The sequence below is a fragment of the Phycodurus eques genome, chromosome 8, assembly GCF_024500275.1.
Source record: "Phycodurus eques isolate BA_2022a chromosome 8, UOR_Pequ_1.1, whole genome shotgun sequence".
In the NCBI taxonomy this organism is placed as follows: Eukaryota; Metazoa; Chordata; class Actinopteri; order Syngnathiformes; family Syngnathidae; genus Phycodurus; species Phycodurus eques.
In genome coordinates, this window is record NC_084532.1 from 23,420,541 (window position 1) to 23,441,207 (window position 20,667).

At 42.1% G+C, this 20,667-nt stretch overlaps 1 protein-coding gene across 1 annotated transcript; it reads right to left on the reverse strand.

Moving 5' to 3' along the window:
• Positions 1 to 9,388: 9,388 nt before the first annotated feature.
• On the reverse strand, positions 9,389 to 14,819 carry s1pr3a (sphingosine-1-phosphate receptor 3a). Its single transcript, XM_061683379.1, has 2 exons — positions 14,658 to 14,819; positions 9,389 to 13,538 (listed from the first exon to the last, which is right to left on the reverse strand). The coding sequence occupies exon 2, from the start codon at positions 13,419 to 13,421 to the stop codon at positions 12,252 to 12,254; it is 1,170 nt and encodes a 389-aa protein (XP_061539363.1). The 5' UTR covers positions 13,422 to 13,538; positions 14,658 to 14,819; the 3' UTR covers positions 9,389 to 12,251.
• Between the last annotated feature and the right edge of the window lie 5,848 nt (positions 14,820 to 20,667).

A 20,667-nucleotide genomic window follows, 5' to 3' on the forward strand; every position in this document is an offset into this window, starting at 1 on the left:
CTTAGAATTTTATGGCTGCAACATGTTCCAATAAAGCTGGGACAGGTGGCAAAAAAGACTGAGAAAGTTGAGGAATGCTCATCAAACGCCTGTTTGGAACATCCCACAGGTGAACAGGCTAATTGGGAACAGGTGGGTGCCATGATTGGGTATAAAAGGAGCTTCCCTGAATTGCTCAGTTATTCACAAGCAAAGATGGGACGATGTTCACCTCTTTGTGAACAAGTGCGTGAGAAAATAATCGAACAGTTTAAGGACAATGTTCCTCAATGTACAATTGCAAGGAATTTAGGGATTTCATCATATACGGTCCATAATATCAAAAGGTTCAGAGAATCTGGAGAAATCACTGCATGTAAGCCGAAAACCAGGATTGAATCCCCGTGACCTTCGATCCCTCAGGCGGCACTGCAACAACAACTGACATCAATGTGTAAAGGATATCAACACATGGGCTCAGGAACACTTCAGAAAACTAATGTCAGTAAATACAGTTGCGCAACATCCATAAGTGCAACTTAAAACTCCACTATGCAAAGCAAAAGCCATTCATCAACAACACCCAGAAACGGCACCGACTTCTTTGGGCCCGAGCTCATCTAAGATGGACTGATGCAAAGTAGAAGTGTTCTGTGGTCCGACGGGTCCACATTTAAATTCAATTCATTGTTTTTGGAAATTGTGGACGTGTGGAAAAGAACCATCTGGACTGTTATGGACGCAAAGTTCAAAAGCCACCATCTGTGATGGTATGGGACTGTGTTAGTGCCAATGGCATGGGTAACTTGCACATCTGTGAAGGCACCATTAATGCTGAAAGGTACATACAGGTTTTGGAGAAACATATGCTGCCATCCAAGCAACGATACATCCGTCCATTTTCTACCTCTTATCCTGTTCGGGTTTGTGGGTGATCCCAGCTTTGGGGGACAAACGAGGTACACCCTGAACTTGTCGCCAGCCAATTGCAGCACACACAGACAAGCATCCAGTCACACTCACACCTAAGGACAATTTAGGGTCTTGAATTTTGGAATGAGAGGAACTGAAACTGCAGTAACATTTGACTGTGAAGCAACCACATGCACTATTGTTTCGCTCACTCTAAAAAAACACATTAGTTTTCTTCTATTTACAGGGCCTTTTCCTTTTCATGCAAAATCCCACTCAAGCCTTGGCTCTTTTTGGACAATTTTGGCTTTTTTGGAAGAAACCGTCTCTCTCCACTGACTTCAAATGACAGGTTTTGCAGGCTGCAGGCTAATCAGGAAACACTTGAAAGCGTCGTCCCTTTCTCACAATCCTTCCTCACCCACCATGTTTGATTGCTAATTGTCCCCCCGCCAAGTGATTTAGAAGCTGATTGGTGAGTCGTATTTGAGTACCTTTTTAACATCAGGGTTTTTTAAATTTTATTTTTAAACTCTCATTTTGGGTTGCTGGTTGATTTCTTGCATGGCAAAAAAAGTCTCATATGGCCTTGCACCAGTTCCAACAAATGGATTCATTCATTTATTTATTATGATTATTTAATAATTGTCTTACCTATCCAGGTAAGACAATTGAGAACATATTCTCATTTGTAATGCAGACCTGGCTGCAGACAGTAGGCTGCAGTAAAACAAAGCAAAGTAAAAGCAAATACAAATGAATACAATACAAACACATGCAGTACAACACACTGTACAATCTGATGTAGGTAAATATTTACATCATACATTAGATCATAGAATTGATGATTAAAAAGATTCATAACAGCCAAAAAAATAGGTGCAGCGATCATGTACAGTATCCCTCAATAACTTTTTAAACAATGATATTGGGTTGAATGAGATGATTTTATTATTTGTTGTAAAGTGTTCCAGTCATTTGGGGCAGATCATTGAAAGGATCACCCAAAAGTAGTGCAGAGTTGGTGAATGAAGAGGTTAATAAAACTGCTTGAACACAGAGTGAGGGTGGTGGTATGCATGGTGAGCAGAGAGCAAAGACAGCGTGGGCAGACCGATATTAGCCCTTTTCAAAAGGCAAAAATCATCCGATTTCGGCTGATTTATTTTTTTTTAAACACATGAGCATATTACAGCAGAAAATGATGACTTTTCAGAAACATTCCCCCCAAAATTGTCCCAAAAAAGTTTTCTATTATTGAATACTAAACGACAAAGTATTGTGAAACACTAAATATTTTGCCTGTAATTCATCTCTTTATTGTTGTGTCAAGGGACTGATAAATAACTTTTATTCCATCATTTTAATTAATCATCTCATTAATTGGTTATTTTGCCGAATATCGGAAATGGCATTGGCCTAAAAAAAAGTCCTTATCGGTCGGCCCCTAGTAATATTGCTGAGAAGTTGTGACATCCCCTGGCTCCATGTACAGTATATCCGTATGAGTATTATACTGCCCCATGTGGCCAAGATGCACACACCAGAAGGTGCAGCACAATGTCAATTGAATTTGAAGCAAAAGAATGTGGCAACAACGGTTTATTTTCCTTACATTCTATTTAATGTTGCGATTGCAGTATGTTTTTATAAAGTACAATCATAAAGAAGGCTATTTTAAAAAAACACATTACTTTTTTTTTTTTTTTTTTACTTGGGAGTCAGGAACAGGTTGATGGAATTTTAATTTTAACAGGGAAAGTTGATTTTGAAATTTTGTTTTGAGTTACGAGCATAATCATTTACTGAATTAGACTAACATCTCAGGGCACCCCTGTATAATTAATTATCAGGCTAATTTAAATAATACCATTCACACACACACAGTTTCCCCACCCATGATGGTGGAACTACCTGGAACCACTATCCTGTCGAGGTCAAAAGCTAAGCAGAGCTGCAGTGTTGTTGGATGCACAGATTACAGAAAGCTAGTACCAGTAGAGGTAGTAGCGTAAGCAATTGCTTATTTCCATGAGACAGGTGACAAGTAACACGCAACCAATGAGTTACATGCATGGCTTTGTATCAGTGCTAATTGAAGAAATAAGAAAAAAGAATGAAGTGATGCCGATAAAAAATTGTTTTCAATAAAAGCAGCACAGAAAAAAGGAGTAGAACACTTGGCATGATTGTGTGCTTCAGTCACACGCACACATTTGCTCTCCTCAATCCATTAACAGCACAGTTGGGGTGGTGGTGCGGGTAGGGTTCGGGGGAGCAGCTCTCATTATTTGGGCTGTGCTGCAGACTGAAAAGCGTTGGGATTGCTTTCATTACAGAGCCAAATGAAATAGCGGAGGCTGATTACCCGCGTGACAGAGAGACGAGATGAGCTGTATCACTCTCTGTTGGGAAGGGGGGGTGAAGCGGGGGTACGGTAAAAAGTAAATAAATAAATAAATGAGTGTGTGTGTGTGTATGTGAGAGACATTGACATTGAGAATGGCAGGGGGTGCTGCTACGGTCCCGTTTTCCCGACGAGGCTTCTTGGGGAAGGCTGTGAAATGCAACGACAGTGGCAGCACAGCATGTTGGAATCATACAAATATCCTCCTCGCTTTACTGCATGGCTCTTGAGTCATCCATTCCATTTTCAAGTGGGGAAAATAAAAATAAAAATGAAAAGGTCACGTTTAATCGAACACACAAAAACAGAAACTGATCACGGATTTCTCACAATTATTTTTAATAATAATAATTTATCTCAGAAATCAAAACTGGCCACAGTTTGGGTTTCATTTTGAATTGGTTCGGTATACATTGCTGGCATAGATAAAGATAGACAAAGCAAATAAACATTTTTGGAAGTAAATAAATCCTTTTTTTGTCCAATGAAGTGAAATAGGATGGTTTCCAGCAGGATACCTGCTGATCTCGGCACACTCATGTGCCGTGGGACAGTGTTTGGGAATCACTGGACTAGTCCACAACCATGGCTCCATTTTGTCACGTACACTGGCGCCAGTATCACCTTCCTCCCGAAATGACTTTACACTGTGTTCACACGCAGCTGTCGTGACTCTTTGTGTGTGCGTGCGTGTGTGTGTAATGTCAGGTGTGGTGGTGGGCGTCAATCACGAGGCGGCGGTGGCAGCTGTTCGTCCATCACAGTTGGCCTGGCGGAATGACCGCCGACCAAAATATTCAAATGTGCTTGTGATTAATGTACCTGGAGATTGCGAGTGGGAATTACTGTTATCGCAGCGTGTTTATGAAAAGCAATCCTAGGCGTGTCAAAATTGTTTTCATCACAGGTAGACATGGTAGTTATGGTTGCCCTCAAGGAGTTGTGTTGTAATGGCACAATCACATAAATGTATAAACTCTAGGGGTCTAACGGTTGGCTAGATTAGGCTCAAGGCAATACAACAAGCCTCCCGGTCTGCTACGCAGCACTCAGTCACATTGAGGCAACATTGGTATAACATCCTAGCAAAAGTTAGCCCTTCAAAATAAAAGCACCCCATTTTCACTGCACTTTCTTTGGCCCCATGGTGGCTTATTTAGCAGCTGCTATTATGTGCTTATTGATTGAGTGTGGCTGTAAAGTGAGCCACCATGTGGCCAAAGAAAGTGTGGCGAAACTGTTATTATACTGCATACTTTTATTTTGAAGGTCTCAGTTCTGACAGGATGCGCTATTGGAATACACCTTGGCGTCTGTTGAGCCTTAGACACAATTTAGAAAATGCTTTGGATGAACTCGCATCGATTCCAGGAAATTAGGGCCTGAGTCACGTGTTTTTTTTTTTTTTTAAACAAAAACTGAGAAGATTGAGGAAAATGCCGAATGCCAAAATCTTATTTTGTGTAAACAAGAATAGAATTTCTCAAATCAACGTTACCCCATTGAAATGAATGGAAAATCCATTAATCTGTTCCAGCCGTCCCAATAAAAATAAACCATTTTGTAACTTGTATTTTAATGAGGAAAAATAGCACTCTATGATATTGTACTTTGTAAAAACATACAGTAATGACATACTTAAATAGAATGTTGAAAATTAAACCATTTTTGACACACTTGGTACTTCAATTTAGTGGTCTTTATGCTCCTTCTGGCAGTATAATACAGACATGCAGCTATACATGGAGACAGAGGAGACCTTGCAACTCCTCAGCAGTAATATTAATCATTCTTTGCGCAGGATGAAGAATATAGACCACCACATACTGTAGATGCTATTTGAACAACGGTTTGTATCTCAAAAAAACCCGTAAATTGAGTCACTTGTATCTCAAGGCACCACTGTATTATGCTATCAAAGGACTAATACTAGCATTTGTTATTCCTTTGGCTACATCAGAAGATCCTGGGAATGCCTGTTAAAATGCTGCTGGAAGTTATGTTTTACCACAATGTCTGCTTGCCAGAAGCTGAGCTGCACTGTGTTTGTTTGTTGAGTAGACGTGTGGCTCGAGGGTGCGGCACTTAATGTACCTTACCTAATACGTTCCGTGTGGGAACCCTAATTATTGCCGAGTCATCCTACAAAATTGTCACTAAATTTGGTGATCATTTTTATAGCTAGTTTAAAAAAAATTGTGGCTAGGTTCCGGGGGCCCACATAAAATGATGTGAACGGCCGTTACTTGCACGCGGGCCTTGTGTTTGAGAGCTGTGGTGTAGCTGATCGAACAACCCGCAGTCAGTAAGCAGGCCCTTTGCTGCGCTATGTAATGTTGTTTACGTTGGAATTTTGTAGGATTTAGACCACAAATAATGGAGTAACATTTGTGTTGTTGACTTGAAAAGGCTTTTCATGTTTGTTTGTCAGGACTCCACATGTCCACACAAACACAAGCAGTGACACCCATATTAGTGGAATACACATGGGATCCACAGTTTACCGCACATGTTTGTTTTCCCACCCTGCACTGTGACATGACTTGGTGTGTTCAGTAAAAACCTCAGTATTAGTTTAAGCAGGTGGTGTTTGTCTGTTGCTGTTACTTGGATAAAAATCAGATCACCATTAATGAGCAATTTAGGAAGAAATCCAGGTCATTCCTAAGGATCCACAAACGTTTTCTTGCAAATGTATTTCTATATATATATATATATATATATATATATATATATATATATATATATATATATATATATATATACACACACACACACACACACACACACACACATAGCCACAAGTGAGAGACTGCACACGCATATCAGGCTAAAAGGCCGTCGCGCTTTGCTTCGCTTATCCCTCGTCTGAGACACGCTAAACCCTGCACTTGTGGCAGGGGGCCTGCCATCAAAGTATGGAGGTCACACTAGGCAGGTGTGTGACTGTGTGAGTGTGTGTGTTTCTGCGTGTCAGTGTTTATATGTCTGTGTGAGACTGCGTGTGTCTCTGTGTGAGACTTTGTCTTTTTGTGTGCCACTGTTTCTGTGTGTGTGTGTGTGTGTGTCCGCGTGCGTGCCTTGCGGGAAGATTGCAATCAGAGATGGCTTGCAGAGCAAGCAGCTGCTGTTTTGGGGGATTTGGAGTGGTCTGGAGTTATTTTAAGGAATAATTTGTCAGAGTTTCACTCCATCCAGCTACTCGAGCCTGACCTCCGCCAAGTAAAAATCTTGCAAGGCTGCTTGCAAGAAAAAAAGTGCATACGGGATTTCCACAAGGGCAGCTCGTCGACCTACTGGTTAGCACATCTGCCTCACAATCAAGAAAGAGTGTCTCGTTTGCATGTTCTTCCCGTGCTTGTGCTGGTTTTATCCGGGTGTACCATTTCAGTGTCATTTTATAGTTATGTGAACATTTCAGACGTGGTCTGTTTTTGAGCATTTTCTTTGTGTTGTCAGGTTTTGCAATGAAATGACGTCCTAGAAAACTTTGAAAAACCTTTTCGATAGAAGTTTTTGTTTTCCAAATTAGCCTCTTGCTTAATGAAATAAAAAAAAAAAAAAACACTAATTTTACTCAATTTGCCAATAAAATGGTGATGTCTGCTTTTGCGTCTGAACTCTTCAATTTTTGATGAACACTATAACGTCGATCACATTTGTCTTTGTTTCCCGAGATTTCCAACTCAACAGCAAAGTCTACGTCGATCTTCGCTTTCAGGAGATTGATTGAGAGGACAGAACGTGAAAAAACTTCAAACACACACACGCACGTGTAGCTGCACATTTCACAAACACAAATCATGCAAATCGTCCACAGAGCCGGGATCAGGATGACGGGGGGGGGGGATGATCCTTTTGTCCTCTTGTCATGTTCACATTAGTCATAAGCAAATTGCGCATTGAGAATGACACAAATCCGCCATGTCTAAAGCCTCAAAGAGGACTGCTGACGGTTATTTAGCTAACAAGATTTATAAGGTGATTGACCCACTTAGGGAAAAAAAGGGACATTTGTGAGATTTGAGATAGTCTAGAGAAGGCAATTGCTATAGGTTTAGTTGAAGGGGAAGTTATGGATAAAGCAGCAGGGTGGTCTTATGTTTAGCACATTTGCCTTCTAGGTCTGAAGTCCTGCATGTTCTCTCCATTCCAAAATTAAAGAATGCATTTTCCCATGTGTGAATGTGAAGGGTTGTCTTTATGTGCCCTGTGATTGGCTAGCAACCAGTCCAAGGTGCACCCCGCCTTTCACAGAAAGTCCACTGCGATCCAGCTCCAGCTCACCTGTGATGTGAATGGGGACAAGTGCTAAAGAAAATGGATGAATATTAAGGAAAAGTACATGTTTATGCCTGTTGGATTTTACCGTATAATACTACAAAATAATTTTTCCCTCCACTGTGTTTTTCCATCCCTGTCGAAAAATCTGCCAGTTTTCTTTCTTTCGAGCAGCATCCAGATAACACGCAGAGTTTCACTAGATGCACACATTAGCAAGAACTGGCACATAAACAAACTAAAGGGTCACTCTTTGACTGGCCATTACTTATTCATTAAGTTGGACGTTGAATTTCCTGCATGTTTCCCAGACCTCATGCCAATGTAATTTCCTTTTTTTATGCGGGTATCTCAAAGATGAGGTTTACGCCGTAAACCCAGCGACAGTTGATGAGGTGATAGAAGAGAGAGTCTTGCAATTCCGAATGAAATGTTGTCAAATCCATTGGTCGGCGTTATCAGCTGTGTTTGGAAAATGTTAGGGAATGACTTCACTAGACCAGGGAGAAAAGATTATTTTCTCACTGTGTATTTCATCCGAGTATCTTCAATGTAATGTTATTTTCTTTCAGTTTAACTCATTAGACTTGTATCCATGTCAATAAACGCCTAATTCAAACTAAAATATATGTCAAAGAGTACTTTTTTTGTGAAACCCCTTGTTCACAAGGTTACATGGTAAAAGTAACTTAAGATAGCCACCGCAACCAGGTAATTACCTACAGTGCATATAAAACGTTTACAAACCCCTGTTCAAATGCCAGGGAATTATGAACAGTTCCAAATACGAATCAGTGCAGCTAAAAATAAAATTAAAAAAAATAAAATGAAAAATGCCAGGAAAGGTTATTAGAATAGCTTAACTTTATTTTGGGTTATTCAGGGGCACTTTAAATGGTGGCAGGTGTGTGCCGAGACTCCCATTTAAATGAGTTTGAATGTGATTGGTTAATTTTGAACACAGACGCAACCCCACTTGTAAAGAGGGTGTTCACATTTGTGCAACCGCAATATCTCCGATCATTTTTGCTTCCCCTCTCTAACGAGTTGTACAGGTTATAGTTCACATTAATGGTGGGAAAAGTTTTGAAAGGATTTATCTTGATCTCATTCAAACCTGGCATTTGGACAGGGGTGTGTAGACTTTCTATCGCCATCGTACATGCCAACATACAAAAAAGGCGCCATCCTGTTGTATCTGTGACTCTCTCACGTGAGATTACTGTGCATCAATGATCCATCTTTGCACATTAACATTTCCTCCTATTCCAAATGGCAAAAGGCCGTTCTGGTCCCAGGCAAATGCGAGGAAGGAACACTCAAGCATTCCTGATGGGAAACCAACAGCCGATGATCTTTTATCCCGGAGAAGGTTGTGCTTTTCGCATCCCCGCTTTCTTCTTACATCACAATTTAAGGCGCGGAATCTAATCTCTGAGTGAGGTGAGCGTGAAATGTGACTCTTGTCAACTCCTGTCTGCTCTTTGCGTTGCGATGTAGTGCGAACAGCAAACTCTCAGCCATGGATGCTCAAGCCTGTGCAGAAAAAGAATAATTGACAGATTGATTGAATTAACTGCCACAAAAGGACGAGTTCAAATGCAAAAGCAGACATTCCCATTTTGGGGTGAATTGTGTGAAATATTGTATATGTATGTAATAATGTTCACTAATTAGTGATGTTAACACATGACCTATTTGTAAATGTCTTTGCAAAATGATGGTTATTTCATTTGATCACACACGCACAACACATTCAAATCTGACAAACACCAAATAGGATTTTTATTTTATTGACTATATGATGGAACCAGACTACCACTATGAAATCATTCCCATACAACACTGCTAATCACTAGTAGTGGTTAGTTGATGTCGGAGTGGTTTCTAGATGAGGAAACACAAACATTGACCCAAAAAAAAACAAAAAAATAGCTGGCAGAAAAACTGAGTATTGTGAGGTGGTGCTTTGACGCCACCATCAGGACAAACGGGTTTGTGCACCGGTAGTGGTAAGTCCAAGAGTAGCAGCCTCATCGCCTCTTTACAAAAAAAAAAAAAAAGACATTTAATTGTCTCCATTTCTTTCATGTTCCTTTCTCAAATCGTCCCATTTAACAGTTCCAGTACCGTGGTGGCTTTTATGCACACAGAGCACAAAATTTACCTCAGTGATTGTATCAAGCAACAAATGTTTTCACAGAAAATAAATACTAGTCAACTTGTGGGGTGGGTGGGGGAGGGGGACTGTGTAGGTGTTGCATATAGCACATGCAAAAAAAAAAAAAAAAAAAAAGTGCCCAAATAGATGCTACGTTTAAAAAAAAAAAAAAAACGGCCACAGAAGTTTGAAGTACTAGCACTGACAGGTTTTCTTTCCCCGTGAAACTGACCATTTAAATGCAAACATGTTAAGTTTACTTTACACTTGTTTTACATAGTGGCTTTCATAAGTCTAGAATCTGGATGTATTCCTTTTTATTTTCATCCAAACAACACTGACCCTAGTGCATTGTGACCCTCAAAGCGACACCCTGCAAAGGGCACAATATTAGGAACACCCCATCCAAGACAAGAGCTGGATCGAAGATTTTTATAGGACCTTTCAAGGGGCCCAAGGGAACAGTAATAGGTTTGACGGATTCATTTTGCAATATATATATATATATATATATATATTTAAATTTGTGTATAGCTATGGTAAAATATTAGATTAGATATTAGGCTGTATAATATTGGCAATGCTGCCAATGGAGCAGGTTATGTCTTGTTTGGTTATCATTTTGGTCGCTATTTAAAAAATAAATAAATAAAATAAATTCTACTTTGGGTTGCCACATTTCTTAAGCGAGAATCTATTCAATGTTGAGGATCCAAATAAAAATGTCACAACAAGATGTTATCCACTTTTTACTGTTACAGTCCACTTGCACTGGTCATACTTTACTTTCGTAGGCGCATACAAAGGAAATAAGGGATTTTTCTGCTTGTGGCATGGCCCTTTTAGTCACCTCCGCCATGCATGAGGGTGAGAGGTATTGTGTTTTTCGCCAACCGTTTGTAGGGGGGTTTCCACAGTTCTCGAGCAAGAACCTATTACGTTTTTGTAAAACAAGGCGTTTTCGCATTTTTGTCAGTCGAGACTCATAAAGCAATTGTCTTGTTGCACTAATCTCGCCACGCATTTCATGACTGTCAAGTCGCAATTTTCGATTCGATTTTTCGGAAAGTCACTGTGAAAGGGGCTCTCGAAAAGAAAATGTTTGATACAGCTCCCTATTGGATCTCATTAGGTCAGTGATTCCCAACCATTGTTCCACGCCGTGGTGTGTTACGAGAAATTATGCAATTTCACTTGATTGGTCCCAACGTTATTATTTACGACAAATAGTATCTATGCAAGCGACCAATAGTGACAAAACAATGAAATGCTCTTCTGCTAGATGGCTTAAGGTACAAGTAATCTGTGTATTCACCTGCTGCCATTCACACTGTGCATCAGCTTTGTGTTCAGCCAAACAGGCCCAGATTTCACATTTTTGAATAGGGGATAGAGTCTGTCTACATGAAGCTCCACCCCTCACTGTCAACATAGTTCTTCGGCACCAAGATGGCGCCAAAGCGATACTTTTAAATTAGACAAGGTTTTGACCCAAGCACAAAACAGCAAATACAGCAGGGGAGTTTTTCAATGAGCAATGGAGGTTAACATTTTTTTTTAAAGTCAGCGAACAGGTGAAGATAGGGTGTCAAACTCATTTTCGTTGTGGGCCACATAGTACAGTCGTTCTGGATTTCATAATTATGTATATTTTTAACAATAAATTCAATTTGAAATCATAAGTCATAGAAAATAATGGCAAGCAAATATTTTAGTACTGTATGCATACTGTATATTGTCCAATTTATGTTCAGAAGGGATTTGGTGACAATAAATGCTTGCAAAAGTGGTTAAAGTGAAGAAGAATTGCAATTTTGGTCAATCGGACAAAATGAAAAGAACAAATCCAATTAGCAAGAAACACGAAGCACTTTATTTGTTTGGCGGTCCTATTATGCCCCACCCTGGCCTTGCGTTTGACACCTGTGCTCTTCAGTAATCCCACTTTTCAAGAATTCAACTTTTTAAAATGTTTGTTTTTAAATGTGTCCTCTGTTATTCTCTGAAAAACTCACCGACTGTATTTATGTATTTTGTGCTCTTTCTGTAATGCTCTAAGATGCAACAAAGTCCTGTCTAAATATGAATTGGTCTCAAGGAAGTGTGCTGAAGTCATATTACATCGCGACTGAGAGGCAAGCTTTGTATGTTGGAGAGCAGCCAAGTTTAGCCAGGGTTGTTGATGAAAGTTAGGAGAGTCTTTGCTACATGTACACACACACTTAGGTGCATTTTATTATTATTATTTGTTTTACATCTGTAAGCCATTTAATGAGGTAAAATGATGTTAATGGTGTTGTTTTTTTTGTTGTTGGTTTAAACAACTGGGTGTCAATTGTAGGTCCGATTAGTGGAGGATTACTTTTGTTGGCATTTTTGTTTGGTGGTCTGCCGTGAGATTTTTCTCATGTAAAATACAGTATGTGCCATCGGCTCGACAAATGTTGGTAAACAGCGCATTGGATGGTGCAGGTGTAGCTAAAGTTGTGGCCTCTTTGAAGGTGCTTCCTGTCAGAACTTGCTGAGGGCCCCCGCCTTCACCAGCACGGCCGACAGCAGCTCAGCGGGGCCGGCCGGGTGAGGCAGCGCGGTGGCGCAGGGATCCCCGTGCTTCACGTCCGAGTTCATCCCTCTGTTCAAGGCGGCCTTTCCTAGCCCTCCTCCGCCCCCCATGCTGCTCTTGCTGTTCTCCGCCGTGGGCCCCGCGGTGCCCAAGTTGGGGTTACCCGCCGCGGGCATCCCACTGGACTCCGCGCCGCTGTGGCAGCAGCAGAGCAGGCGGAAGAAGGCGGCCCTCATCTCCCTGCTGGACAGTGTGTAGATGAGAGGGTTGAGGGCCGAATTGAGCACGGCCAGGGCGATGAACCAGTCCACCTCGAAGAGAACGGGGCACCTGTCGGGGCTGCAGCCCACGTCCAACAGCAGGAGCAGGAAGAGGGGCGCCCAGCACACCACGAACACCCCGAGAACAATCACCACGGTCCTCAGCAAGGCCAAGGAACACTCGGAAGGCCGGCTGCTCACCCTGCGCCCGCTGGACGTCACCAGGCGGTAGATCCGGATGTAGAGGATGACGATGGCCACCAGCAGGGCGCTGAAGACGCTGATGCAGAACGCCACGTAGCTCTTGGCGTACAGCGGGAGCACGGTGGAGCACGAGCCCAGGTCGTCCAAGCAGTTCCACCCGAGGCTGGGCAGGGCGCTGAGCAGCACCGAGACGAGCCAGCAGGCCGCCAACAGGCCCAGGAGGCGGCCGCGGCTCGCCGTCTCGCACGGGCGCAGGCGCACCATGGTCATGTGCCGCTCAATCCCGATGGCCAGGAGGCTGAAGGTGGACGCGCTGAGGGCCACAAACATGCTCCCCTCCCGGGCCAGCCACTGTGCCGGCGTCAGGAAGTAGGTCCTGCTCCCCGATGTGAAGATGTTCACCACGTAGGCCACGCCGGCCAGCAGGTCGGACAGCGCCAGGTTGCCGATCAGGAAGTACATGCGGCTGTGGAAGCGCTTGTTCCTCCACAGGGCCAGCAGCACCATCAGGTTCTCCAGGACGATGAGCACGCAGATGAGGAGCAGCACGGCCGTCTTGCATGCGCTGCCGCCCCGCGCCCGCTCCCACTTGCCCGAATTGTTGTAGTGGGCAACAATCACCATGTTCATGCCTTCTTCCGGCGCGTTGCCCATGGTGCCTCGTGCCCCTCCAGCCTTGTTTTTTTTTTTTCCCTCGCTCACACGACAGGGGGCGCCACAGCACTGGACTCAGAGGGGACTGGCATCCTACTTCAGCCTCCTCCAGAGGGTCTGCCAATCAGATGCAAAGGTAGGATTCAAAAATTCAAGCGATTAATCAAATTTTTTTTTTTAATCTACAGGGGACCTCCAAAATTCACGAGGGAAAGGGACCGAGTCTGAGCGCGAATAGCAAAAAAAAAAAAAATCTGCGTAAAATTGGCACCTATTATAATTGCATTCAGAAAACTTTTTTTTTTAATTATTACCCGAACAATTATTGAATAAGTGGTGATAAACCGCCAATAGTTTTTTTGGGATTGGTTACCCCCCCCCCCCCCCCCCCCCCGCAAGAAAAAAACAAAAAACAGGTGCCGAGTATGCGGGGGTCCAGTGTATATATATATTTTTTACTTCCTTCTGTTCGATTGCATTTCCAATAAATATCCCTCATAATGCCAATAACCACAGAGGGAGAATCTCAAACTCCTCTGTTTCAAAGCAAAACTGTTCCAGCATAAAAATACATAAACATAAACAAAAAAATATTTTTGTATTCAAATCCAGAGTAAGTAATATTCCATATCTGATAAGATGTGACGTGGTAACAAGAATAACCCCAAATTTATTTATTATAACTTGAATTATGAGGCTGCATGTTTCAATATAGGATGTCATAAATGTTCTATTCACATTAGTATTTTCTTTACTTTTATTTTTATTGTTGTTCATGTTTACAAATGTTGCTTTGCAGATGACTTTTTAACATCTGATTAAAAATAGCCTTTTGACTAACTCTGCTACATTCATGGCAATGTTTATTAATGTGCATTGCGACCTGTAAAAATAATCAGAAAGATGACTTGATTATTTGTGCTGGAGCAAAAATAGTTAGAAACGTGACATAACCCCTATTGGATTTTTAAAAATGAATAACTGTTTATTTTTACTTTGTCATTTGATAAAATCTTATGGCAGACCAAAAGTATGCAAAAGTTCTACGTTCTGGCACATGTAAATGCATGTTTCAGTCTTAATAAAGCTTAAAATACATGCATTCCTCAAGTAAAACTCTCAAAAAAAGTAGATTACTGCAAGTGGAGTGTAGCACAAAAAACGAATAAGGATCAGCGTTGTTGTTTTGGGCATAGGAGGAAAACTTTTCTTAAAAAAGAAGAAGAAAATACCCACCAGATTTGAATGTGTCTTCGGTCCATAAAGTTCTCTGTTGTGTTATCCTCGTTTTAACATATCCCTTCGCGTTAAAGATGCAGAACGAAGAAAAAAAGTGGAGTACGACGGCCGTGCAGTCACAAGCGTGGTGGCAAAAGCTGTGGGAGGTTTTTGGAGGGCGCTCGGTCCTGCCGCTCGCAGAAAACGGCGGTGTGCTCTCACACCGATGCGGGGCGGTTCTTGTGCCTTCAGCTCCTCCCTAGCTGTGAACTTTGTTCACATCCAGAAACTTTCTTTAGCGATCACTTCTAACCTTAACTCATGCTTTAAACACGTGCACATTTATTTCTTTTAATACATATTTGTTTATTTGGAGAGGAAATGTGCCTTGACAGGCATGTGCACCAACAAATGTTCTACTACGATCATAATAAAATAAATATAGAATAAATAATAACGTCATTTTAATGCACTTGACAATACCTATTGTCGCATTCAAATCTATCATGAAGATAGATAAAAACAAGGCCAGAAAAAACATAACTTGTACCATCTAATGACATTCAGTTTAACCCCTTATAGGCGAATAACGCTATTTGATAACTTTGAAAGCATCATAATGAGCGCCAGAGATATTCATGTTCACTTTTGAGCAACACTAAATTTCACAATTCAAGAATTTCTCATGTGGTTTTTGAACTGCACTGCATTTCTAATATGTTGTCCCTCTCTCATGTTGCTGTGGTAACCAAACTTTTGGAAAGAGCTCTACGTGATGCAGTGAAGCGCTACACCACCGCACCGCAAATTTTCCCCACAATAATAAACTTATTGCAGATGTAGTTGGATGTGACGTCTCCCCCACCAAAAAATAAAAATAAAATCCTTCAGAGACCAGCATCCAAGAAACAAATGCATTTCATTCAATGATGCCTAATGTCAACGAGTTTATTTTTATCTCGGTATCAACATAAAAACGAAGCGCCTATGTGTTTATTTTCTTTTTATAGGGAATCCATGGCCTCTGTGCAGGCCAACAATGTTCCGACCTCATGAATGTTTCTCCTATTTGACGTGTCATTGTTTTTCCTTTCCAAAGTGACAAACGACTGCGCTGCGTTTGCCACTCGGGTGTATGAGATAGGTCAGACCTCTCCCACTGGACAGGACCAAAATGGGCGCGGGAATGCAAGTGAAACGGAGTGGAGAGTCACACTTTGTCATTCACAAATGTGGCAATGGAGTGAAAGTGGAGGTTGATCCACAGCTGCTTCAATTCAGGTCACGGAGTCACAATTGTGCTCCTCTGAAGTACAAGATGTTTCCTCTGTTTAATGATGTGATTTAACTATTGAAAGCAACACGTCTAAACATTAACCGTCATTGCAAATAGTACACTTGCAGTGAAATTCTCCAGTCGTTGTGCTGTGTGTTTTTCAGTGTCCGGTCTGCTAATGGTCAGATGGGTGGCCTTCCATGCTCACGTCAGGCCGGCGTTGGAGCAACATCAAGGACCCTCACGGCTGTTGACTTTACCCTGAGCACGCGGCGACGGACGTGCACAAATTCTGACAGGCCATTTACAACCTCACCTACACACTCCCACAGGCCTCGGCCCGATGTTGTTCAAAACTCTAACTTCAAAACCTGGCATGAAACCCTAAACATGGCTTGACTGTTGCGCTAAACTCAGTTGAAACCCTAACCCAAACGTTATGCCCTAACCCTAATAAGAAACCCTAACTTGAACCCTGACACAAAATTCTAAACACGTGTTGACGCCATAACCTATATTGAAATCCTAGCTCTAACTTCAAATCCTAAATTGAAACCCTTACCGTGACTTCAAACTGTAACCCTAAATTGAAAACCAAAGGCGACGTGGCTGAACGCAACTGAACTGTACAATCGCGAACAAATTACAGTCGGCGACTCTCATCCTCACGCAAATATATACAAACATGCTGCAACGGTCAAACTGTCACCCCTGGTGTTTCTTATTGAGGCTCCACACTGACTGTATTATTTTTTTATTGAACCACAAACAACATGGCACGATTTGCTTTGAAAGACGCAGATTTCCCTGGTCGCTGTAGCTATATTACAATAATATAAAGAGAGGAAACGGGCGAGAAATAAAGGCGAGAGTGTGGATATTTAAGAGGCTGTTAGCAACGAACTCCCCATTCATTGACTGCACTCGTCTTTTTGCGACAGAGACTTTCCATGCTTCACTTTTTAGCCACAGGCACAACCCCAATTCCAATGAAGTTGGGACATTGTGTTCAACATAAATAAAAACAGAATACAATGATTTGCAAATCATGTTCGATCTATATTTAATTGAATACACTACAAAGACAAGATATTTAATGTTCAAACTGATAAACTTTATTGTGTTTAGCAAATAATCATCCATCCATCCGTTTTCTGAGCCGCTTCTCCTCACTAGGGTCGCGGACGTGCTGGAGCCTATCCCAGCTGTCATCGGGCAGGAGGCGGAGTGCACCCTGAACAGGTTGCCAGCCAATCGCAGGGCAAATAATCATTAACTTGGAATTTTATGGCTGCAACACATTCCAAAACAGCTGGGACAGGGTCATGTTTACCACTGTGTTACATCGCCTTTTCTTTTAACAACATTCAATAAACGTTAGGGAACTGAGGACACTAATTGTTGAAGCTTTGTAGGTGGAATTCTTTCCCATTCTTGCTTGATGTACAGCTTCAGCTGTTCAACTGTCCGGGGTCTCTGTCGTGGTATTTTACGCTTCATAATGTGCCACGCATTTTCACGGGGAGACAGGTCTGGACTGCAGGCAGGCCAGTCTAGTATCAGCACTCGTTTACTACGAAGCCACGCTGCAACACGCGCAGAATGTGGTTTGGCGTTGTCTTGCTGAAATAAGCAGCGGCGTATATGAAAAAGACCTAGCTTGGATGGCAGCATATGTTTCTCCAACACCTGTATGTACCTTCCATACATACAAAAGAGAGGACACAAAGCGCCCTGCCGGCTCCAATAATGGAACTGCAGGGCAGTATATGACAGTAGCGCCGAACTGTATTTAGTGACATTGGTTTTCTGAAGTGTTCCTGAGCCCATGTGGTGATATCCTTTACGCATTGATGTCGGTTTTTGATGCAGTGCCGCCTGAGGGATCGAAGGTCACGGACATTCCATCCTGGTTTTCGGCCTAGCCGCTTACATGCAGTGATTTCTCCAGATTCTCTGAACCTTTTGATGATATTATGGACCGTCGATGATGAAATCCCTAAATTCCTTGCATCTTTGCTTGTGAATGACTGAGCAATTCAGGGAAGCTCCTTTTCTACCCAATCATGGCACCCAAGCTGTTCCCAATTAGCCTGTTCACCTGTGGGATGTTCCAAACAGGTGTTTGATGAGCACGCCTCCACTTTCTCAGTCTTTTTTGCCACCTGTCCCAGCTTTTTTGGAACGTGTTAACTTCTAAGTTAATGATTATTTGCTAAAAACAATCAAGTTTATCAGTTTGAACATGAAATAGCTTGTCTTTGTAGCGTATTCAATTAAATATAGGTTGAACAGGATTTTTCAAATCATTGTATTCTGTTTTTATTTATGTTTAACACAACGTCCCAACTTCACTGTACATAGGACACTATAAACAGTATTATCCATCCATCCATTTTCTGAGCCGGTTGTCCTCACGAGGGTCGCGGGCGTGCTGGAGCCTATCCCAGCTGTCATCGGGCAGGAGGCGGGGTACACCCTGAACTGGTTGCCAGCCAATCGCAGGGCACATAGGAACAAACAACCATTCGCACTCACAGTCATGCCTACGGGCAATTTAGAGTCTCCAATTAATGCATGTTTTTGGGTTGTGGGAGGAAACCGGAGTGCCCGGAGAAAACCCACGCAGGCACGGGGAGAACATGCAAACTCCACACAGGCGGGGCCGGGGAATGAACCCGGGTCCTCAGAAATGTGAGGCTGACGCTCTAACCAGTCGGCCACCGTGCCGCTAAACCGTATTAGTATTTTTGGAAATGGCAATAAACATATGTTTGTGTATACTGTATTTACTGTATTGTCTTTGCAACGGATGCCTGATCTTGCTTCTTAATTGAAAGTGTAAGTTGTGAAATGTCATTTTGATTGGCCGTTATGTCTGTGTATATTGTGACATCAAGCACCTGCCATTCAAATTTAGAATCGCAGAAAAACTAGTTGCAGACGGGCGGCCACTAATGAAAAAGCACATCCCCGCATGACAGTTCAGTCACATTCGACCGCGTTTTCTCGGTGTGCAGCGAGCCTGACCCAAACTGGAAAACTTGACCCAAACTTCAAACTGCAACTTGAAAGCCTAATCCTAACTTGAAACCGTAACTTGAAACTTCAAACCCTAACCCCGATTCGAAATCCTAACCACTTCTGTGATGGTGGAAAAAAACAAATGGAGCTACATGATTGGTAAATTATGGGAAAAACACAGCTAGTGCTTATTTGTGTGTGTGTGCGCGCGGCTGCAGTCGGTTCACATGTGCGGCTCCACAGTGAGTCATGACGCCGTGACGTAGGCCAGCGCTGATGAGTTAGACGTTCGGGAATGTGAAACGAGGTGGGAACAATGGAGAAGCTGCATGGCAGTGGTGGAAAAGGAAGGCCCTGAAGGAACTTCAAATGCCGCTTTTCCCACCAGCGCTGCACCAAATACAAGGAATAGTCGCACGTCCTTTGCTATGTAAATGTGCAATGGACAAAAAGGTCAATACAGCTTTTTTATATTGTGGTTCATTATTCGCAACCCTCCTATACTGAAGATTTTCATTTTTTTTTCTTGGGTTTTACAGTATATCGTGGCACCTTGACTTGCAAGTTTAATTCGTTCCGTGACCAAGCTCAAAACTCAATTTACCAGTGAAGTGGGGTGGCTGATGAGGCATTATTAGTCAGTTTTCAGTAGTTAGTCAGTAGTCATTATTAGTCAGATTTACAGATTTATTATTAGTCAGTTTTCAGTAGTTAGTCAGTACTCATTAGTTAGTCAGTAGTCATTATTAGTCAGATTTACAGATTTATGAGTCAGAGTGGCAAAAAAAAGGATTTTTAATTTAGGCCTGGACAGAAATATTACATTCTTATTTGAAATGATTTTATTATAATGCTCAAATATTTTAAACGCACACCGTTGAACAAATGACATCAACTTTAATCTTACAAGGTCAAAGAACCTAGGCGGGCTAGCGGCTAGGTTTCAGCGTAGAAGAAGAACGGCACCAACGTGAACCTGCGTGGTCTCGTCCGCCCTCTTCAGTGTGGCTGCCAACCAAATTGTGGAGGCAGAACATTGTCTGCCTCACCTCACACTTTATCTGTGGTTTTATGTCCATCCATCCATTTTCTGAAGTCGCTTCTCCTCGCTAGGGTCGCGGGCGTGCTGGAGCCTATCCCAGCTATCATCGGGCAGGAGGCGGGGTACACCCTGAACTGGTTTCCAGTATGTGATCAGCAAAACTAAAGTTGTAACACACAAATATTAAATATATTAGCCTGACTTTGGAAAATAAGAATGCATATTACAGGTGTCTGAAAACATTATTGCAGACATGAAACAAGACAGAATAAGCACTTGCCAATAGCCTCCTCTGTGGAAGTACTGCGCATTTACCAACAGATGGTAGTGTTCTTTTTCTGCTTTTTGGGAGGCATTGTACAATCTGAAGTGAGGCTGGGTGCTTGCTGCCGCACTGCACGTCTCACTCATGTATTTGCACAGGAAATATGCCCATTCAGCAAATTGTGGACATCATTGGATTCAAAATGGAAACAAACATAAAGCACAGACCAGACAACTAAAATGGAAAATCATTTGGTGAAATCATTATTATTATTATTATCTTCATGATTATTATTTTCTGTCTTAAAATGGAGTTGAGGCTCTGCCTGGCCAGTCATACTTTGTGTGATTTTTCTGGACCTGAATTTTGGCTAAGGTTTAGCTCTTGTCGCTCTTTGCTAGTGTTCTCATTTTGTAGTTAT

Bases quoted from the DNA above. Each gene is read 5' to 3' on its own strand.
- s1pr3a (XM_061683379.1), bottom strand. From the start codon at position 13,421: ATGGGCAACGCGCCGGAAGAAGGCATGAACATGGTGATTGTTGCCCAC.